Consider the following 23,882-nt stretch of genomic DNA (forward strand, 5'->3'; position numbering starts at 1 on the left):
TTTTTACTTACGCATGAGAGCTAGACATTTATAAAGAGCTTTAAATGCTTTAACTATAAGATGACCTTGAACACATTTCTCATCAATTTTCTTTTTGAACATGTTTCTGTTACCTTTTTCCCCCTCTAACGCTATAGATATAAATTACTAAGGTATTCTAAAGAGCGTCAATACATCGATGGATTGAACAATTTAATATATAGACCCAAAATACTGGTTGATAGGTTGTATACAAATATATCTGTAAACCTCATGCCAGAGTTAGCACCAATCGAAGACTATTAAAAATAGCTCTCTTGGAAGATAGACCACAATGTTGGATCATAAACTTGGAGTGCACTCTTGGTGGAGGTCAGTGGTGGGATGTGTCACAGCACCATGTTCTTTGAGAAGAAGAGCCCACAGTTCTCAGTGTTTACAGCGTGGGACTGTCTACACTCACCCTTCTTCCACCCCTCCCTTGTGCTTTGAGACACACCCTGGGGGTGAGCACCACAGAAACTGGAAGCCATTGCTTAAGCTTGGAAGTTAAGAGAGCTCCTTACAAAGAGAAAGCTTTTATACTAAAATCTATAATTTAAATCAAGAGAATGCTTTTATTTCAGCTTAAACATATTTTGTACATATGTGATGTAAATTAATGTGTGCAAATTGTTGAAAAATAAGATGTGTTGCAGTTTTGCATGTAATTGGTTATGCCTTTATTATTGGAATTTTATAGACTTTTTTTTTATCTGCATGGGGAAAAAAAAAAACCCACAGTAAATTTATGTCACTAAACAAAGGTTAACCCTTGTGTGAAATGAAGGAACTGTCAGTAGTTGACAGCCAACTAATGCAGTAAACTGTTACACTAGTTTTGAACTTTAGACCTCAGCCTTTCGTGTGGAAGAAGCCACAGTTTTTTTAGGGCTTTAAAGGTAAAGAAGAAAATACTTTAACGGTTTTTCTTCCTACCAGGATTACCTATTTTTTTTCCTTGCTTGCAGTCTCATCTGATTTTGCTATAAATCACAACCACATTGTTTATGCATATTGCATGAGTATTACGAATAAAATCTTAAAAGTTGTGATGTGACATGCTATAAAGGACCTCTTTATGTTAAATGTCTTTCATGTACCGCTGGTGTGTCAGGGATTTTGTGCCTCAAAAAATGTTTCCAAGGTTGTATGTTTATATGCTGTATTTTTTTTAATTCACGGTGAACAGCACTTTTATTATTTCCAGTTCAGAAGAGCCAAAAAGTATCTTCATATAAAAAGAAATCAAGTCAGTTTTTTAAAAAAAGAGTGATCTATGGAAAACTCAGTAGTACTTAATAATATACAAATGAATTATACTATTAGAGAAATTAAATGTTCTATTTTTATGAAGATAAATGCTTAGTAGGTACAAACAATTTTAAGTTTTATTCTCAGACATAGAATTTCACTTTTGAAAAGGACTCTTGAATGTTAGCCAGTTTCATTCAAACTATATTTTATTTCTTTCACTTTAAGAAATGACATCTCTGGTGTTAATTATTAAAGTTTCCTCACTAAAAGTATACTTTAGGAGAATTAAATTATATTACCAGTTATTTAAGTGCACTGATACTATAATATGACACTTCTCTGAAAACAGAGAACAGGTCTTACTACCTGATGTCAAGTATATTTATCTTAATTTTGGATGAAGTTTTCCATGGCAAAACCAGTGTTCTTAGTTTGAAAATTATCAATTATAAAAACTCTTTAAAATATCTTGAGATGTTTTCACAAATTTAAAACCAAAAATTACATGTCTATAAAGTGAATCTTCAACAATGATGAAGAACAGTAGAAATCTATGAGTGCTGTTTGGGTAACATTGGCCTCATGGATCATTCATTTAAAACAGAAATATGGTTATTTATCTCAGGTTGTAAGTGTTATTTTTTTTTTCAGTATTGGTAATGCAAATGACCACAAACTAAATCATAAAATAATTGAAATTCTTATCCTTTGAGAAAGTGAATAGCCTCTCTCTTATGATACCAAACAAAAATTTTCCATATTTATTTCTTAGAAATATTTCCAAAATATGTATCTTTCCATTTTTTTGTGGTACTCAAAATAATGAAAAATCACACATTCTGAAAATTAAGATATTTGTTTTTAATTTATGTATCTGCTATTTTTCTGTCTCTCATAACAATGTAGTTTTTTAAGACGATGAAATGAAAGCATTTGGGAATGTTAACAATTTGTTGTCACTAACACGATAGTAGGAGCATAATTAAACCCAATAATAAATAGTTGATTATTTTAGTGGTGGGGAAAATTAGGGCTGTTTATGAGTTTTATTATAAGGGAAACATTCTTCTCTTTTTAATGTGAAGTTGTCTACATTCATTTTATATATACTTTACTATTTCAAGAAAACTCAGAACTTACTAGTATCTGCCTTATTTTCCTGAGTTAAGTCTGATGTTAATTTTTGTTTTAGGAATGAGACAAATATTTTGCTCTTTTTTAGTTTTGAATGTGGTGTGTCATCCTGTGAAAATCACCTCACTGCTTTGCTTTTTGTTTGGTTGGTTTTGTTTTGCTTTTTAAGGGTAGACCTAAAATTATTTTTGCCTATAAACAGTGACCTTTATATATTTCCATAAGAGTGACAGAGCTTTGCCCAGTTATCTTCATTGTATGACATAAATCTTTTCTATAAAGATTAGCGAATACATTGCAAATGCAAGCTATCTTCTCTATAGTATGTTTGGTGAATTTATTAATGAACACTATTATTGATTGCCTACTCCATGTCAGGTGAGGTGCTAGGTATGTCTGTGGGAAGAAAATTTCATTTCTAAGCAGATCAAGCAAGCTGAAACCTTTCTGAAATTATGAGGATATCCTCTGATAACTTATCTGTTATATTCTTAGCCTCAAAGTCAAGAAACTGATATATTTGGACCTATAACCAATAAGGAGGTCCTTATGGCACTGCTGGGAGAATTTTATGGTGCCTTTCGACTCGAGAAAGAAGTAATGATGAACGAGCCTGTTTGTAGAGGAAAAAAGGGAGAGAAAAGTACACATTTGCTGGAACAGTATGTCTAATTCACAGTGAGACAGTCATTCAGTTCTTTGCCAAAACTAGGGCTTTATGAGTATTTTTTTCATTTCACATTAAATTTAAGTTTTTGTTTTTGTGAAAAGGTATTCAGTAAGAAAACCTTATTTATAACATTATGTAAGTACAAATTTATGAATTAAAAATTTACTTATTCTCCTTTCCTAGCCAAGATACATCCATTTTAAAACAATGGAAAATATCCAATACAATATTCTCCTTCTGGAAGCTTCCTACACGTGAAAGCAGATTTTGTGTCATTTTATTTGGACTTTGCTTGTCTTTGTTATGTTTCTTTATGTATTTATCAAATAAAGAGTACTCTGGATTTACTGCCTTGGATTTGCAAGTATGCCAATTGAGAGGACTAAAATGGCCATAGTGTTGTTTATCAGAAAGAGGAAGTGTACTTAAGATTATTTTATTTATTAAGATATGAAAGGCTTCTATATAAATGCACTGAAATAAATGCTAGTAATTTCTTGTACTTTTTTTTTTTTGCTTCTCATGGAAATGTTTGTACTTTTTTATCATTGTCTTTTATGAAATATAATGTTCTAAAGACTTTGTGTGAGGATGTAATTATTTTCTCTCAGAAACTGTTTTTGGGTTACTTGGGTTTTTTGTTGTTGTTTTGTTAATCCTAAATTTTAAGTGGATTGTTGATGACTATCTTGGTTGACCCTAGGTTTACAACATAAGCATAAGTCAACCACAGCTTAAAGACATTTAGAGATAGCTTCATACCTTTTACCTTTGAAAGGTAATATTTAAACACTTTTTGAAGGTACAGCAATTAGTAGTCTATTGTATTAAACTGAATATTTAAGAATTCGTTTTTAGCATAAATTTTATTTCCCCTGCACAACTTTGATACAGCAAGCTGATATCTTATGGTCAATTCACTTTTTCTTTTTCAGGTATCAAGTAGTATTGACGATCTTGGGCCACTGGGCTCAGGCAATCCTTCTGCCTCAGCCTTCCAAGTAGCTGGAAATACATGCCACCATGCCCAGCTAATTTTTTAATTTATTGTAAAGACAAGGGCTCATCAATTGCCCAGGTTGATCTTGAACCCCTGGACTCAAGCAACCCTTTCGCCTCCACATCCCAAAGTTCTGGGATTACAGGCGTGAGCAGCCACCATGCCTGGCCTAGCATTGACAATCTTTAAGACAAAAAGTCAAATCTCAAAAATACCTTGAGACTGGGCATAGTGGCTCAGCCTGTATCCCAGCTCTTTGGGAGGCCAAGGCAAGAGGATTGATTGCCTGCGCCTGGGGTTTCAAGACCAGCCTGGGCAACGTGGTGAGACCTCGTCTCTACAATAAATCACAAAAGCTAGCTGGGCATGGTGGCGTGTGGCTGTAGTTCCAGCTATTTGGAAGGCTGAGGCAGAAGGCTCGCTGAAGCCCAGCAGGTCGAGGCTGTGGTGGCCATGAACATGCCACTGTACTCCAGCCTGGGCTACAAGAGTGAGACTCCAACTGAAAAAACAAACAAACAAAAAACCTTGGGACTGGATTTGTATTTGAGACTAGATTGTGAGATCATGACTTTTTATCAACTTATTATTTGTGAAGTGAATTTTAATTATGCACAGTATGATCTACAGGGATATTGTCATTATATGTGGCAAATAAAACCAATCATTAAATCATAAACATTTAAATCATTTAAAGTCATAAAATTTAGTTAGCTTAATCTTCCTCAGGTACCCACCTTTGTATTCTTGGGTGAAACAAGCTAACTCAATTTAATAATCACTATATATATAGTGTCTTTACACACAAGGGTTTAAGGTCATGGATAAAGAGAGGGTGCCAAAAAAATGTATACACATTTTAAGAAAGAAAAAACTATATTAAAATTGTAATACTCGATATATATCAATTAAAAAGATGAATACAAGTCATGTTTGACTTCTACAACTACAAGAGGTGCTCAAAGTGGTTGCCATCAGTGTCCAGACTCTTCTGATTATGGCGAACCAAAAGTAATACATAGGTAACCACTTAAAATGTATATACTTGGCAGCCCCAATATTCTGGATGAAAATTGTTTTATTTAGAGAAGGCTGCCCTTAAGGAGCAGGTACTGTATTGCTTGTGATTTAAGTGACCAGAAAACAATTCATCACTCAGCTATATGAAGGAGGATGCCAAAAACCCCAGAATTATATTTTGGAGGACGGGCCCCTTGTAGTACAGGTTTCCCCCCACTAGATAAGTGTTCTAGGAACCTGTCAGCTAGTGTTGTGAGAGGCTATGTCTGGCTTCAGTGAACTTTTTTTTTTGTAGAGGTTCTTTCAGTGCGTTTGCCCATTTCATGTTGTGTGATTTACACGAACAATCTGCCCGCACCATTCTGAGTGTTGAGCAATTTTTGACAAAAAATGCCATGACCCCTGGACCCTACCTTCCCTAGTCACCTGATCTCTCCCTGAGTGACTTTTTTATGTTTCCCTGGGTGAAAAAGTCCTCAAAGGGAAACATTTTGCCGATGTGGAAGAGGTGAAACAAAAAATGGCAAAAGCACTAAAAGGCATCCAAATTGATGAGTTCAGAGACTTGAGCAGTGGAAAGATCGTCTTGATGGACATTGCATCAAATGGAGGGTACTTTGAAGGCAACTTTGAGGTTTAAACATATAAGAATATGCAATTTTTAAAATAAATTCTGAGATTTTGGGGGTCTCCCATCTTATTATAATGAAAAGTAGTGATGTGCAAATAAAACATGTCTTTCACAACACATTCCTATAAGATACTTCAGTGGACTTGAATTCCATTGCTAATTTAATCTTCCCAATTTCATTAGTTTAAGTTTGGGCTCCAGGATTTCAAGATATTGGACATGACCTACCCTCAGGTGGAAACCCCTGAAGAGTCACATGCCATCAAATGAGGTGCTCACTTGGGTCCTCTGCAAACATTGGTGTTCTGTTTCACTAATACAACACTAGTCTAATTGAGCATCTTTGGAGGAACAGCTTTTCTCTAGTACATACTGTTTCTCAGAGGTCAACATTCTCCTCGGTAGGGTAGTTATGGTAAGTCGTCTTCTGCAATGTGCCTTAAGGATTTTGCTTAAGGAGGCCTCTTTGGAAGGTGGGAGTTATGAGCAAATACTCTGGAATCAGACTAGTTTGAGGTTGGATTCAGGAGCGCCCTGTGACGATCTGTGAAACACTAGCAAGTTTTCAAACCTCTTTCATCTGTTATCAATTGAGGATCACAGAAATGACTAAATAAACTAACAGAGCACTTAGCACCAAGCCTGACACAGAACAGAAACCTGGATTACATTAAGCCACTTTTTCAGCTTTAAGAAGATTTTATGCACATTGTCTTGGGTTATGTTTAAAGAATTATATTACATCCTCTGACAAGGAAGTGAAGTTAGAGAAGAAATGTAGCAAATTGGAGTCAGAGTCCCTTCTCTCAGAGAACAGTATGATTTCAGGTAGATGGCATGGAAACCACCCATGACAATATGCAGCTTGTGGAAGGCATTCAGTATAACCAGAACCTCTGTCAGTATCACACCTGAAGAGGTAAAGTATCCCCCATATGCCTGAGCTCCTGCTGTCTCTCCTACCTTGACTTTGGGTTTGGCTTTCACTGTTTTAAAACTCGGTTTTCTTGGAAGGGCCATGCACCCTCCCTTCTCTCTTTGGATCAATACTCACCTTCTGACAGTGTCCAATAGAATGTCCCACGATTATGGAAATGTTTGCTGTACATACTGCCCAATATGGTAGGCACTAGCCATGTGTGGTTTTTAAGCACTTGAAATGTGACTTGGAGAAAGGAACTGAATTTTTGATAGTGTTGAATTTTAATTAAGTTTTATAGTCAAATGCAGTAGATGATTTCTTATACTTCCAAAGCTTTAACTACATGAACCCCTTAGGTATATGCAGGAAAATTTCAAGCCGTCATTTGCAGCTCAGAATTATTCTCAGTGCCCTCCCTTTTCACAGAAACTTAAAACTCATCAGGTCCTTAGCCAAATATATCAATATTCCTCCTTCCAACCCTAGTCTTACTCCTGTATTCCCATAAACTTCATAACTCAAGGGACATCCTCCCTTTTTCTCTTCCACCTAGTCGACATAGCCTCTTAATTCTCTCTCCAATCCATCTGGTCTTGTGTTTCCTCAACAGCTGCCCAAATGCCCCCTACCCCCAGTCTTGTCTTTTCAAGATGGAAGTCTCACTATGTTGGACTCAGACTCCTGGACTCAAGTCATCCTCCCGCTTTAACCAATCTTACTGCAAGGTTCTTATCTTCTTTAAGTTCATCTTCCATATTGCCACAAAAGTTGTGTCTTTTGAAATATCACCTTGCTTAAAATCTTTCAGTGGCTCCCCATTGCCTACAGATAAGGCCAAGTATTTTTGCTTCTCATACTGGACTCTGAATGATCTGACTTCTTCGTGCCAGGACCGACACTTCACCTTCATTCCTGTTCTACCCTTTTCTCCCCAGACATCTGTGAGCTGCCGGCATGGCCGGTATCATGCCCCTTGCCTTTGCACACCCGCTTTTCTACCTTGTCCACCAGAGGATCTCCTGCATAGCTCCTACGACTCGCTTAATAAGCACCTCCGGAAGCCTTCCCTGGCCAACCCAAGTAAAATTCACCACTCCCTTGGACCCCTGCCCTATAGTGCATAAACCCTATTTAAGTATTGCGCTGTTGCATCCATTTGATTAACACATTTTTTTCTCCCAGAGACTTAGTTCTCTAAGAATAGCAGTGTCTTATTTATTTTTGCACTCCTAGCATCTGGCACAGTGCTCAATGAATGAATGATTCTGTCAAGGGCACATGTTGCCATCTAATAGAGAAGAACTTCACCACATCTAAATTACTGTTCTGTTACTACATGTACCTCATACTTCCTGGATTTTACTAAGTAGAGTCAGTGCTTTAATTATGACTATTAAGGATCACCATCAAAATGGGTGACTCATCTATGAATATATCTGAGTAGAGAACTGGGCTCCCTCTTTTAGTCAACATATTTTTAAAATTTCAAAATACGAAGTTAAAAAGTTAATAGAGGGTGGGTGTAGATTACAGCTCACACTTGTAATCCCAGCACTTTGAGAAGATGAGGCAGGAGAATTGCTTTAGTCTAGGACTTAAAAACCAGTCTGGGCAACATGGCGAGATATCATTACTACAAAAAATAAAAAATCAGCTGGGCATGATGGTGCATGCCTGTAGTCCCAGCTACTCGAGAGGCTGAGACAGAAGGATCACCTGAGCCCAGGAGATAGAGGCTGCAGTGAGTCAGGATTGCACCACTGCATTCTGGCCTGGGTAACTGAGACCCCCAACTCAAACAAACAAACAAAAAAGTATATAAGAGAAAAATATCACAGAATTCGCAGCCAAGATAATTTCTACTAATTATTTAAGAAATCAAACATGAAGAGTCAAATTACCCTTCCTACAACATAAACAGTGCTATGTGACACCAATCTTTTGCTGAGTTTGAGAGCAGATGTTGAAAACACCTCTTATCCAAGAGAAGCTGTTCATTTGTCTCTGGAATAGAATTTCCACCTGAGGTTGTTTTAAAAATTATATCCAGTTAATTTTCAAGGATTATTCTAACATTCTTCATACAGTCACCCCTCCATTGCCTGTCCTTCCTTCTTTCTTCTGCCTCATCTTTGTTAGAATCAGGAAAAAGCACGATGGCTATTAATTTTCCTAGAGTCTTCATGAAATTCTGTGAGTGCTTTTGTTCCAGCAGAACAGGGTCACTATGGTAACCAGATCTCCCCTTTATTCAATTCCTTCCCCTTGACCTCGGTGTAAATGTCATTTTACACAGGGTTATTATGCAGTCTTTGAGCCTGTCTATCAATTCTGGCTGCCTTGTCTCTAGCCTCTTCAGCCCATATATGTTTTGGCATTTATAACACCTACTATGTCCAGGCCACTGTGCTTAGTACTGGGGACATGAAGGTGAATGAGACACAGTTCTTGTCCCCAAGCAGCCCACAACCACAAATGGGAGATGCTTGTCCAGGGCTTCTCAAAAGGGCCAACCCTTTTTCTCTAAATATTTTATAACCTACTTGGAAACTTGATAGAAAATTGGGCAAATGCCTTGGATGGGTTACAGTGTAAAGAGAAGTTGCCAGAGTGCTGCCTTAGGCTGTGTGAGGGAAGACATTGCCTGGTTACCACGTGGGGGTTGGGGGTGCGGGTGAGAGTGCCGCCCGTAGCACCACAGGTTGGGGCAGGGAGGAGCGTGGCTTCTTTCCTGACACTTTCTAGAGAACAGGTCTGGTGAAAAGGGCTGCTCTTGGTTCCATGTTTTGGCTCTTGTGAATAGTGCTGCAATAAACATGCGTGTGCAGGTGTATTTGGTAGAGCGATTTATGTTCCTCCAGGCATATTCCCAGGAGAGAGATTGCTGGATCATATGGAAGTTCAAGTTTTAGTTCTTTTAGGAATCATCACACTGCTTTCCATAGAGGCTGAACTAGCTTGTACTCCCACCAACAGTGTAGAAGTGTTTCCTTTTCACCACACCCATGTGAGCATCTGTTGTTTTTTGACTTAATGATGGCTGTCCTTACAGGAGTTAGGTGGTATCTTATTGTAGTGTTGATTTGCATTTCTCTGATGATTACTGAGGCTGAACATTTTTTCCTGTGTCTATTGTGTGCTTGTATGTCATCCTTTAAGAAGTGTCTATTCAAGTCCTTTGCCCACTTTTTAATGGGGATGTTTGTGTTTTCCCTTTCAGTTCTTTTGAGTTCCTTGTAGATCCTGGATGTTAGGTTTTTGTCAGATGCATAACTTGCAAATATTTTTTCCCATTCAGTGGGTTGTCTCTTTACTCTCTTGATGTTTTCTTTTGCTGTGCAAAAGCTTTTTAGTTTGACGAGGTCCCACTTGTCTATCTTAGCTCTTGTTGCCCATCAAAAGTAGACTGGACAGAGAAAATGTGGTACATATACCTGATGGAAGATTACACAGCCATAAAGAAGAACAAAATCATGGGCTTCGCCACAACCTGGATGCAGTTAGAGACCATCATACTAAGGGAATTCTCACAGAAACAAAGAATTGAATATCGCATGTTCTCACTCATAAGCAGGCCCTGAACACTAGTTGCATTAGAACAAGGGTGAGGTCAGCAGTTCCTGGGCACTGGTAGGGGAGGGAGGGAGGGAGAAGGGAGGCCGGCATGTGACAACCCAATGGGTAGCCAGTCGACTCTCAGGAGGAGACGAGGCCAGCTAGAAGCCCAAACTTCACCTGCATACATCCTACTATATAGCAAATCCTTACTCTGATAAATAAATAAGCCGGGCTCGGTGCTCAGTCTGTATTCCTGCGCTTTGGAAGGCCGAGGTGAGTGAATTGACTGAGCCCGCGGGTTCAAGACCCGCCTGGGCAACTTGGCGAGACCTCATCTCTACAATAAATCAAAAAATCAGCTGGGCGTGGTAGCGTTTGCCTGTAATTCCGGCTACTTGGAAGGCTGGGGCGGAAGGATCGCCGGAGCCCAGCAGGCGAGGCTGCGGTGGCCGGGAGCGGCCGCTGCACTCCAGTCTGGTCGAAAGAGTGAGACTCCAACTCAAATAAATAAATAAATACATAAATACATAAATAAATAAATACATAAATAAATAAATGGGCTGATCTTTTCCAAGATGTTATGCTACAGAGAGTACGTTTTCTTTGGGGGGGCTTAAAAAAAATCTGCTTTTATTGGCAGATAAAAGCATATTCTGGAGGTCACTTGCATTTCTTGGCTTATGTCCTCTTCTTGTAAGGACCCTTGTGATTACACACAGGATGATCTCCCCCTCTCAAGATTCTTAATCCCATCTGCAAAGTTCCTTTCACCCTGAACCAGGTTGACATATCAAGGAGGCTGGAAAAAAACTCAAGGAACTCACAGCTGGGTTGTTCCTCCAGTCCAGGTGTGTACCCACCAGTCAGTACACCATCTTTGTCTTTCAGAGCCTTCTGGTAGGTTACTTATACATTTCGCACAGGGTGTGTGTCTTTTGGTTTTTGATCATTAGGAGAAGAAGCAAATGGAATTACCACCATCTTATCCAACTCACACACAAATATCACATAAAAAGAAAGGCAAAGTTCTGTTCTGAATCTTGACTCTATTGATGTCAACATCATGACTGTGACATCGTCCTATAATTTTGCAAGACGTTGCCATGGGGAGAAGGACTCAGTAAAGCGTAAGCAAGGTCTCCCTGTGATAGTTCTTACAACTGCATGTGAATTTACAATCATCTCAAGATTAAAAATGCAATTTAAAAAGAGGTAAATATTCCTGTATGAAAGCCGACCAAGTCCACTCACGATAAGAGAGATGCCGATTAAAATGACTCATATGTATCGATTCTGACCTTTCGGAGTGGCAAAAATCCAAATGTTTCACAAACACTGTTGATGAGCTAGGTACTCTCATACATTGCTGGTGAGATGCAAAATGTCACCACCTCTGCAGAAGGGAATAGAGCCATATCCATCAACATTACTAAAGCATTTATTTTTTTGTCCTGGAAACCTTTCAGGCATGTTCCCTAAAGACACATCTCTACAGACATGAAACAACATATGTTCAAGTTTATGGAGGCATCATTTAGAGGAGCGAAGGATTGGAAGCACCTTTATGTCTACCCAGAGGGGACTGTTGAATAATGCTCATGTAATAAAGGAAGGGTTTTTATTAAAAATGAATAAAAACACGCATTCATTTTTCTAAGCCTGCAGTCTGAAGGGTTTTATTGCTTCTGAGTAAAAAAATATGGCATTTCTTTTATAGTGCACTTTTGTAAGGAAATAAAAGCTATCCAAATGCATATTAGGATTCATTGGAGGAAATAATTGAGTAATGTTTTAATAATGATTTTTAGTAGCTACTTATCTAACGATTCTTTTTGTCGGAGACCAGCTCCGACCGAGAGGGTTTGGGCCTGAATCGGGGGAATCAGGAAACGGCGAAGAAGAAACAACTCAAGGCAGTTCTTCTGGGTCAGGTCTGGCCAAGACCGTTCCAACTTTTATTCAGACTCTCTCCAGCTTATATACCATTTTCTATAACCTTCGGCAGAGAAACAATCATCTGCCGGGGGCTTACAAATTTCATGGTGCATAACGTACTTAAAAGAATTGTACATTAAGGTAACAAATGCTTAATTTTTACATTAGTTTCACAAACTGTTCCCCAAAATCATTCAATGTATAACCTTAAACTCCAAAGCTATTATTCTTATTATTAATGTATAACCTTACATTTTCTATTAACCTTCCCATGATCTCATTAATCGTATTCTCATACTATTTCTTAAATCCTAATCCAAAATCACCCAACTATAACCATAACTCATCATTCTAACTATTCTCAAAACAAACCAATTATATGTTTGTTCATTAATTATATAAATGCTACATTCTTATCCTAAAAATTTACTAAAAACAATTTTATAAACTTATGATCATATCCTTAAACCTTAACTATTTTATTATAAATCTTTTATCACTACAAACTACACATTTATTCTTTTATAATGTTAAAACATCTTAAACTTATCAAACTGTTTTTAAAACCTATTTCCTTACAAACTTACACATGCCTATTGTGTAAAAGATCCCATGGCCATAATTACTTGCTAACCAGTCTGGCTTGAGGCAGAAACTGTAACGAGGGAGTTTCAGTATGCAGCCTGTTCTTCTATTATCAATATACCTAGCTAAAAACAAAACTGTAATTAAAAAGGTTTCGGTACACTAACCAACAGTCTAAAGTTTGCTTCTCAAAATAACTTCTGGGAAAAAGAAACCTAGCTTCTCAAAGAAAGACTAAAACATTTTTAAGTATTATTCTCGCTATTTAATCTTTTATATATTTTAATTAACTCAATTAACTCAAGGTTTTATTTGAAGTTTTTATTAACAGTTCAAAAATCTTATTATGATTTTGAGCATGCTTTCTTAAAGAAACAAAAGAGTCCGTCAAACAGGATCCAGGGGGCTTTTGCCTCCAACATGGCCACTATATGCTAGAGCCTTTCTCTTAGCCAGCGTATTTTCCATGGGTCTTTTGCCTCTGTTGTGGTTGCTATATGCCAGAGTTCTCTTAGCCAGCATTTTTCCTATTTTCAGGCGCTCTGTGATTTGTTTCTTCAAGATTTGCAGCTCCCAACACTTTTAAAAGTCATTTTCTAAGAGTAAATGTAATTTTTTTCCCTCTAAGTCCAGAAACTAAAGTATTATAATTACTAATCCCGTGGGGGGAGAATGGAATAGAAATCATGAAATCACAGCATTTTAGATCAGAAAGGGAGCTTTAAAGTCATCTAGTTCATTTTCCTTACCTTTTATTAGGTATCAATTGAAACAAAAAGAAATATAAGTGGCATTTACCACCACTCCATGGGGCAGTTGTAACAGCCTTTCGGTTCCTCTCGTTCAGTCTCCCCCAGCAACAGACTGGGCTTCAGAAAACACTGATCAGACGGGATCAATCCTCTTCTTACCTGCACTCACTTCTCTGTGACCCACAACTTCTTCAATTTCTTAGCACAGCCCTTCAGTCTTCTGTCGCTCACCAGGAAAGACCCTGACCTCTAATTAAACCAAAGTGCTTGTCTTTCTCTGAGTGTTGCCACACTCCGTCTCCAATCTTAGTCCCTCTGCAGTTTAGTCATCTCCCCAGGAATGGCTTTTTCCTACTCACTTGCCTGCTGCCTCCTACTTAGCTTCTAGGTCCCCACTCGGTGAAACCTCCAGGCCCCCAGAAGTCAGAACACATTTTTCCATTATCCTACCATAGCACTTAAAATTTCTGTGGCAATAATGATTTTCTTCCCTCCCTCCCTCCCCTCCCCTTCCCTTCCTCTCTTCCTTTCTGCCTGGCTGCCTGCCTGCTGCCTGCCTCCCTTCCTTCCTTCTCCCTCCCTGCCCCACTTCCCTTGCCTGCTGCTAAGGATGGTCCTCGCAAGCAGATCCTGTGTCTTCATACATCTTTATAGCTCCATCGCCTGGTACAGAGCAGGGGCTTAACAAATGTGTGTCAAAGGAATCAATCCGTGCATGCTGCTGTAGGCTGGATAATGGACCCTCAAAAATGTCCATTTTCAGATTATCAAAAATGCTAATTATCAAAAATGATAATTTTCAGAACCTGTGAATATGTTTCCTGACACGGTGAAAGGAAATTTGCAGATGGATTAAATTAAGGATCTTGAGATGGGGAGATTATCCTGGATTATTTGGGCGACCCAGTGTAATCACAAAGGTCCTTACAAGAAGAGGCATAAACCAAGAGATGCAAGTGATCTCTAGAAGCTGAAAAAGGCAGGGATATGGATTCTTCCTGAAGCTTCCAGAAGGAACACAGCCCTGCCAACTCTTTGATTTTAGACTTCTGATCTCCAGAGGTGTAAGAGAATAAGTCTGTGTTATTTTAAGCTATTGAATTTGTGGTCATTTGTTACAGTAGCAATAGGAAAGTAATACACATGCCTATATAAATGAACACATCACAGAACCTTTAGATTATTAGACATACTTTATAAAATTGTTCATTAAAGGACATAGACAAGCCGGGCTCGGTGGCTCAGCCTGTAATCCCGCGCTTTGGGAGGCTGAGGTGAGTGGATTTCCTGAGCCCGCGGGTTCGAGACCCGCCTGAGCAACTTGGCGAGACCTCATCTCTACAATAAATCAAAAAATCAGCCGGGCATGGTAGCGCGTGCCTGTAATTCCGGCTACTCAGAAGGTGGGGCGGAAGGATCGCCGGAGCCCAGCGAGTCGAGGCTGCAGTGGCCGGGAGTGGCCACTGCACTCCAGTCTGGGTGACAGAGTGAGACTCCAACTCAAAAAAAAAAAAAAAAAAAGGACATAGACAATACATATAAATAAAATAAATACATGGAGAAATGATTGCCCTCAATAATTTACAAAATAAGGCACTATGAGACCTAATGGTACATCTGTTTAAGTGATAAAGTATCAGTGAGCAGAACTGGCAAGGCTGCAGTGCCACAGAACTTATTACACTAATGTGTTCACACACTACTGTTACTCTGAATCACAATAGCTCTAACTCTTGAGAGTTTATTATGCACCATGCATTGTTTTAAGTCCCTTTACATGTACTGTGACAACTGGTTTTCAAAATGAGTCTCTGGAGTAAGTGCTATGAGTAATCCCAGTTTATCTATGAAAACAAAACAAAGCAACAACAACAAAAGCAACAAGGCAGAGAAAGCTCATGTACCCTGCCCAAGACCATATGATTTGTAATACTGCTAGGACACCTCCCCTGGTAGTTTGATACCCAAGGCCTCACTTAGTCTAGGAGTTTCTAGTAGTTACATACTCCTAGAAATGTTAGGTCATTCACTTAATTCAAATTCAACAGAAGCAACAAACTGTATGCTTCACAAACCTGTTAACTGCAGCACAAACTACAAGTACACAAAACTAAGTTGAAAATAAGTATATAATCTCAGATTCTGGGGGTGTTATAATTAAGTTGCAGGACATACACAAGATAATTTTTTTTCAAAAATAAAAAATATAAAGCTCAGAGAAAAGATTATTCAAGATAAAATCATTAAAGCAGAAAAAAATAAGTTTACATGATTGAAACTTTATATAAATATTTTATAATATTCTAGTAATTAGGAAACATTTTACTGCAGTAAAATATGGGTTACTATAATTTTAACATCTTTAACATTATTAAGCTCCTTTCAATAAAAGTATAAGATAATTACTTTTGAAAAATTCCTGACAATTTCATTCTCAACAAATCATAGGATTGTGTTTTTCAATTTAATATTATGTGTGTGAAGAAAGTCTATTTTAAACCCATTACTGATTTTTTTGTATTTTCTTTTATCTTACCAAAAAGAAGATGAATATTTTTACAGTTGTATCTATGAAGACATTTTTGGTCACATGTAAACAAGAAAATAGCTGAATCAAACTCACTTAAAAAAAGGAAACTATTGGTTCATGTCAGTGAAGAATTCCAGAAATATTAAGAGCTCATCAGTGTCACGAAGCCTCTCTTTACCTTCCTGGAACTGGCTCTCCCTGAGGACCTCTCCCCTCCCAGTGCTGCAATGACTACTAACACCCGCCAGAGTTGCATTTGTCCCGGGAAGCTCCCATGGAAGGGAAAGGCTGGGTTTCCCTGCCCATCCATCCCTCAACCCAACTCCACCGCACAGATGATGAGATGTCACTGATTGATTTGGACCATTGAGCACCTCACTCTCATTCTCTCCTCCTGGAGTTAAGGGTGAGATCATTTTCATCACTGCTCAGTAGGAGAAGAATGAATGGGATGGATGTTGGTGATGTAGCTGTAATGTTCAGTATGAAGCATTTGTGAATTTTTCTGTGTATTTGCCTCTTTACAGAGAAACTTCAGACAAGGCCCCAACTCCCTGAGCAAGACTCAGCACCCTCCGTGAGGGTCTCGAATCCCCATGGAGGAACCCTGCTCCCCATGTAGACCCCAACTACCCCAGCAGGGTCTGGATCCGGGCAGGGCTCCCATCCCTCCCTGCTTCTCTGGGGAGGCCCAGAACAGCAGAGGGTCTCTGCCTTTCAAGACCCTCAACCAAAAACCTCTCAGTAGGATTTTGTCATCCTGAAGAAAGAGACCCTTGTTGTTTTGCCCTACTCAGAAGGACACTTTCCATAGACTGGTTCTCAACCCTACTGCTCATCGAAAGACTGGATTAAAAACATGGGGTACATATACATGATGAAATATTACGCAGCCATAAAGAAGAACAAAATCATGGACTTCACAGCAAATTGGAAGGAGTTGGAGACAATTATTCTTAGTGACCTATCACAGAAACAAAGAGCTGAATACCTCATTCATAAGTGGGACCTGAACATTAATCACAACAGCACAAGGGAGGGATTGGCAGTCACGGGACACTGCCGGGGCGGGGTTGGGGGGGGGGTGGAACATAACAACACAAAGCGTACCTGGTCCTAAACCAGAGGAAGTGAGGACCAGTTGGAGGCCCAAACTTCACCTGCACGTAGATTACTTATGTATCTAATCCTGACTTGTATCCCACATCCTTATAATAAAATAAAGTGAAATAAATGGACTGGCTCTATTTTTAAATATTCTGAGTGACTAAGTTGTTGGAATCGATCCAAGAATGCAGAATCTGCTGTTCAATATTTGAACTAGGTTATGCCCAGGAGCTGGTAGTTTTCTTATGTCTCCCAACAAACTGGTCCATTTCTCATGTATTGGTGGCTCATGGTACAATTTTCACGTGCCTGGATGAGTGGAGAAGGAACACCCTGGCAAAACCCATGGGGTCAGGAAGGGCTCAGATGAGAACTATGCCTTCTGGAATTCAGGTCTTTCACTCATTCCTCCCAAATATGTGGAAGAGATGCTGCTCCATCCTGCTTGTTATTTATTAAGAACTGACTGTGTGGTCGGCACTGCTCTCCAGATATTTAGAAGTCTATCCCCGTGTCTTTTCCAAATACACTTTCCTGACGAAGCCTATGGAATAGAGTTCATTGAGCTCAGCACAAGGCCTTTTCTAGGCAGCTGCCCAGGCCTCTCATACTAGCCTCGTTCTCTCCCAGAGCCCACCGCTGCACCTCCTCATCATGCCTGATATGATACTCAGTTCACCACCTTTAGCCTCCCAGGGAGTGATATGAAGTGGCAGCAACAGCAGGTCAGTAGCTGCTGAGCCCAGAGGGAAGTTCCACACCTCAAATGTTTATTCAACAAAAACCTGCACGAGACGTCTCTCCTTGCTGGCTAACAGTGGTTCAGGAACATACCTTCAAGACTTGCATTGATTGCCAACGATGAATTACCGTCTGCCTGGGCTTTAGATGAACTGGGGTTGTTCTAACCCAGAGAGAGTGAGGAGCCAGGAAAAAGTAATTAATTCTAGGCTTATTTCCATTTTGAAAGGCAGTAAGAAGAAGGAATAGTGCTCAGAAAGGGGTGTGTCCTGTGAACTGTGAAGTCAGAGGAAGGAACTGGCTGTAAAATGGAGAGTCTAGGTGAGAAATAGAAATTCATAGACAGTGCTGCCTCCACGGTAGCTCTTGGTGGACAAAATTCAGTGTGAGGCGTAAATACCCTAAATATTCCTGTTGGACAGGTGCTATGGAAATGTTTCGGGAGGCATTTTCAGATTTGTGATTTTCGTTTCCAGGAGATGTCTTAATATGAATGATTTTTGTTTTCTCGCTGTGCGTGTGCACAATGCCAACTTTGAAGTCATGAGATTAAAAACTGACCTGATTACTTCAAGCTCTGGGTGGTTAAAATTGGACTCATTATCTCAGACTCCAAATCTGTTCTTCCAGCCATATCCTTGAGCTCAGTTACCGGCTCATCCCTTCCAATCCATTCAAGCTAGCCAGGATAGAAGCCTGAGACTTCAGAGACTCATCGAGTTCTCTCACAACATACAAAAAGCTTTCCCCAATTAGTTGCTGATTTTCTTTTTCTTTTTCTTTCTTCTTCTTCTTCTTCTTTTTTTTTTTTTAGAGTTGTGGGGTACAAGTGAGGGTTTGCAACATAAGTAGGCTGCATGCAAGTGAAGTCTGGGTTTCTAAAAGACCCTCTCTCACCTGATAGTGGGTTACCCACTGTGTTTCCACATGTCTCCTCTCTTCTCCCTCGCTTCCTTCCCTAGCTGTGCCTGACGATACTGATCCCACCCTTGTGTTAATGTGACTTGTGTTCAGGGTCTGCTTATGAGTGAGAACATGTGGTATTCATTTCTTTGTTTCTGAGATAGTTCATTTAGTATGATGGTCTCCAACTGCATCCACGTTGCTCCAAAGGCCATGATTTTGTTCTTCTTTATGGCTGCATAATATTCCATTGTGTATATGTATCACATTTTCTGTATCCAGTCCACTTTCGATGGACATCTGGGTTGCTTCTCTGTTTTTACTATTATGAATAGTGCAGCAATAAACATGCTTGTGCAGGTATCTTTTTTGTAGAGCAATTTATGTTCCTCTGGGTATATTCCCAGGAGAGAGATTGCTGGATTGTACGGGAGATTAATTTTTAGTTCTTTGAGAAACCTCCACACTGTTTTCCATAGAGTTTGAACTAATTTAGATTCCCAGCAACAGTGTAGAAGCGTTTTCTTTTCTCTGCAGCAATGCTGTATCTGCTGATTTTATAATCTAAATACCTCTATGGACACTGAGGAAAAGAGGAAACTATAAAATATTCTGACATCCAAGAACTGGCCTCAATGTTATCACAAGCTAATCTGATTCTCATAGCTGAGCTGAGTTGTTCCCTTGGACAATCTCATGGAATATCAATATCAAACAAGGTCGCTCTGAGACCATGATAGAAATAAGATGAAAACAAAATAACTGTGAAACCCACAAAATACCCAACATCCCTGTCTCACTAAAATGAGTAAGTGCTACTATTTACCAATCACACTGCTCTTATCCCCACTTTCTCAGATTCTACCCCAAAATCACCCAAAGCCCAAATGTTCTTTCTAACGTCCTTTTAGTAAGACGCCCCATGGTTTCTTATGGCATTTGTTATCTCTTGCTGGAAAGAGTAATAAACCCAACTGGTTCCGTGGCATAGATATGTTCCCAGAAGATTTGGCATATAGAGTATTGACACTATTCTTTTTTCTCCAATTCTAGCTGAATCCTGCTCTTTTTCATCACCAGCCCATAACGCTGCATCAGAACATCGTGTGTGGTTTTCCAGGTTCCAGGGTTCTTCCTGTGTTCTTTCATGTGCCATGAGACTGCTCCCTCACCTCCCACCATCAGATTACAGGAGACTTTTTGTTTATCATAATGGAGCGCAGAGTGCTCACTTTGGCTGCACATATACAAAATGGGGCACAGAATATGATGTGCTAACAACGTAAACTCCTGGATATAATGCACTGGAAAGAACACAGTGTCATTTCTGTGATATTCTTACTAAAAATGCATCACCTCATTTCAATCATGAGAAAACACTAGACAAATCCATACTGAAGGACATTGTAGAAAACTGATCGGTACTCTTCAAAAATATCAACGTCATAAAAAAGTGTTAAGGGTTCAATTGTGTTCCTCCAAAACAGATAAACATATCCTAATCCCTAAAGAACTCAGTGTATGACTTTATCTGGAAATTGGGCTGTTGCCAATGTAATCAGTTAAGATGAAGTCATAGTTGTGACAAGAAGACAAATACTACATGATTCCATACATATCTCTGAGGCAGTCAAATTTACAGAAACAGAAAGTTGAGTGGAGGTTACCAGGGGCTGACGGAAGAGAGTAAAGAAGAATGTTGTTTGATGGATACAGAATTTCAAATCTGCAAGATGAAAAAGTCCTAGAGATCTGTTTCACACCAATGTAAATATATTTAACATACTGAAATGAACACTTACAAGAGGTCAATATGGTAAATTTTATGTTGTGTTTTTAAACACAGTTATAAATCTGTATACTTTAAAAGATAAGACTGTACTGGATTAGGGTGAATTCTAACCCAATATGGCTGGTGTCTTCATAAGGAGATGGCCATGTGACAACTAAGACACACGAGGAGAATGCCATGTGATGACAGAGGCAGAGGCTGGAGTGACGAAGCTGTGAGCCCAGAGTGCCAAAGATTGCCAGCGAATCACTGAGAACTTTGAAGAGGCCAGAAAAGATTCTCCTCTCCAGGTTTCAGAGTGGCCACAGCCCTACCAACTCCTTGATTTTGGACATCTAGCCTCCAGAACTGTGAGATTTCTGTTGTTTTAGGCCACTCGGTTTCTGGTACGTGTTACTGCAGCCCTAGGAAACTAATACAACAAAGAAAAGACTGAGAAATGATTACAGATCGGATGGGACTAAAAAGCATTATATTAATGTTATTTTTCTTGGTTCGATCATTGTATTGTGGTCATGTAAGGTGTTAACAATAGAAGTTGAGAAAAAAGCTCTGTGTACTATTTGCCCAACTTCTCTGTAAGGCTAAAAGTAGTTCAAAATGAAAAGATTAAAAAACAACAACATGGTGTCTTAGTCTGTTTGTGCTGCTATAGCAAAATACTTGAGAATGGATTATTTGTGCAGAACGGAATTTTTTTTTTCACACAGTTCTGGAGGCTGAGAAGTCCAAGATCAGGGTGCTGCCTAATGAGAGCCCAGTCTCTCTGCTTCCATGATGGCACTTTAGTACTGTATCCTTTTGGAGAGGGGAGAGTAATGCCGTGTCCTCACGTTGTAGAAAGGGGAAGGGCAAGAGGGTTGAAGACCTTGAGAAGCCTTTTATATAAACCCATCCATGAGGGAGGAGCCCTCATGGCCTAATAACCTCTTTTTTTTTTTTTTTTTGAGTTGGAGTCTCACTCTGTCCCCAGACTGTAGTGCAGTGGCTGCTCCCGGCCACCGCAACCTCGACCTGCTGGGCTCCGGCAATCCTTCCGCCTCAGCCTTCCGAGTAGCCGAAATTACAGGCGCGCGCTACCATGCCTGGCTAATTTTTAAAAAATTTTATTGTAGAGATGAGGTCTCGTTGCCCAGGCGGGTCTCGAACCCGCAGGCTCGGGCAATCCACTCACCTCAGCCTCCCAAAGGCACGGGATTACAGGCTAAGCCACCGAGCCCGGCTCTAATAATCTTTTAATACGAGGTGAGCATCTCTAATCTAAAAAATCCCAAACCTGAAACTTTTTGATGCACAACATGACACTCAAAGGATATGTTCATTGCAGCACTTCAGATTTCAAATTTTTGGATTCAAGATTCTCAATTAGTGTAACACAAATACTCCAAAATCTGGGGAAAAAAATTTGACATCTGGAACACTTCTGGTCCCCAGCATTTCAAGCAAGGGTTATTCAACCGTCACATTGACAACATCTGAATTTTGGAGGGGACACCTTCAAACCACAGCACCTTGTACAGATTATTTTTGGAAAACAAAACAAGCAGCACTGATCTGGAATACTAATCTATTCCTTGCACTTTTCTGATGAAAACCCTGCGGTTGGGGTGGAGGAACAACTCTCCCATGCTTGCTTTCAATAGCAAGTTACTTGGTCTGAAGCACAAGGAGCTTCATGAGCTGTCCTCATCCATCGAGCTGGCCTCTGCGCTCTGACCTGTGTCCTTCACCCTAATCCACATATTCATGTCCATGTCACCCCTCCATCCATTCATTTGTAATTGCATCTCTGATGTTTTCTCATTGTCCTCAGGTGGCATCACTCCCACTGTTTCCCCCTTGGCTCCCAAAGCACAGCGCTAGGCTCTCAGGAAGGACAGGAGAGGATGATTAGAGAAAGACGACATGCTTAAAGGTAGGCACCAAGTGGCCACCCTCTTTCTTTGTATGTTGATATCTCAAACAATGGGAAAAATAGTCCTGTCTCTGGCATCTCTTCTGTCTCCTTTTTCATCTATCCCTAAATGTGCTGAATGTCTGGTTTTACCTCAGAAATGTTTCTCCAGTCTTTAGCATCTTAAGATATCAGGATGGTTAGTGGGAAAGAAAATCATGAATCAGTCTATACATGACCAGGATGGTCATTTTTACCCGCTAAGTCTAGGTTCAGTGTCTCAGAGCATTCACCAATTTTAACGGGGATCGCTGCTTCCTTAAAGGTATAATACATGGCACAGGAGAGTCTTTAAACAGAGGTAATTGTGAAATATAAATGTTTTATTCAAATATGTTGGAGTGTGCCTTTTGTAGATATCATACCAGCATTTTTTTTTCTTATTAACGAATGCAGGGGCCAGGCGCAGTGGCTCAGCCTATATTCCCAGCACTTTGGGAAGACGAGGCGAGAGGATTGCCTGAGCCGGGGGTTTGAGACCAGCCTGGGAAACTTGGTGAACCAAGACCTCGTCTCTACAATAAATCACAAAAACTAGCTGGGCATGTTGGTGTGTGTCTGTAGTTCCAGCTATTTGGAAGGATCACCTGAGCCTAGCAGGTTGAAGCTGTGGTGTTCATGAGTGTGCTGTTGCACTTCAACCTGGGAAACAAGAGTGAGATTCCAACTCAAAAAAAAAAAAAGAGTGCAGGGACACTTTATGAGAATGAATACCCTCCCTTTAAAGGACACTTTTGTTTAAACCCACTCCCCACATTCATACATATACACACTCACAGAGTCAAGTGACATCAGAAAGAAGTTGTAATATAGAGGATATGAACTGTGGGGCACTGAAATTAGCACCTAATGGCTTGTTTTAAATTGTCAGGAATTTTGTGAGTTGGTTATCGAAACTAGCATTAAGTTATAATAAAACAAAGGTAATAAATAGTCAATCTTACTACTTCCTAATGATCTTACCTGTGCTCTTGAGGTTATTTATATGTATTATGTCTGTACGGTGGATATATTATACTAGACTATGTGACTTTCTTCCCAGCTCTGCATTTAGTGACAGCATATTGATAGTTTGAAATTGCCGTGGTGGGATTATTTACACCATGGAAATTGGAAGACACTACAAATCTAGGCTAGCTTTTTTTATCTGAAGAGCCAGCTAAACACTTACCATCAAACATACACATACCACACACACATTCTTTACAAAGACTTTTTTTTTAAGACAGGGTCTCACTCTGTTGTCTAGTGTGATCCCAGCTCACCACAGCCTCTACCTCCTGAGCTCAGGTGATCCTTCTGCCTCAGCCTCCCAAATAGCTGAGACTACAGGTGTGCACCGCCACACCCAGCTAACAATATTGCATTTTTTT

The 23,882-nt window shown here is 39.6% G+C and overlaps 2 protein-coding genes across 8 annotated transcripts in view; one reads left to right on the forward strand and one right to left on the reverse strand.

Annotated features, from left to right (window-relative positions):
• The window catches only part of B4GALT6 (beta-1,4-galactosyltransferase 6), a 78,860-nt gene extending 57,682 nt beyond the window's left edge, over positions 1–21,178 (forward strand). For 3 of the 7 annotated variants that reach the window (XM_008073383.1, XM_021706635.1, XM_021706634.1), the window contains one exon: positions 138–1,256. In XM_008073383.1, coding sequence (XP_008071574.1) covers positions 138–285 — 148 coding nt within the window. In that variant the 3' untranslated portion in view covers positions 286–1,256. Of the gene's footprint in view, positions 1–137; positions 1,257–3,262; positions 3,660–19,816; positions 20,105–20,691 lie in introns of those variants that run through there. The other 4 variants (XM_008073382.1, XM_008073384.2, XM_021706636.1 and 1 more) reach the window with 3 other exon arrangements.
• TTR (transthyretin) overlaps positions 97–23,882 on the reverse strand; it is a 35,448-nt gene continuing 11,662 nt past the window's right edge. Inside the window, exons 5-8 of the transcript XR_002481289.1 lie at positions 23,146–23,151; positions 3,583–3,595; positions 724–734; positions 97–106 (exon numbers count right to left, since the gene is read on the reverse strand). The gene's annotated coding sequence lies outside the window, so the exon portion shown is untranslated. The remainder of the gene's footprint in view (positions 107–723; positions 735–3,582; positions 3,596–23,145; positions 23,152–23,882) is intronic.

Source organism: Carlito syrichta, unplaced genomic scaffold (assembly GCF_000164805.1).
Source record: "Carlito syrichta isolate Samal-C Ts95f unplaced genomic scaffold, Tarsius_syrichta-2.0.1 Scaffold315831, whole genome shotgun sequence".
Classification (NCBI taxonomy): Eukaryota; Metazoa; Chordata; class Mammalia; order Primates; family Tarsiidae; genus Carlito; species Carlito syrichta.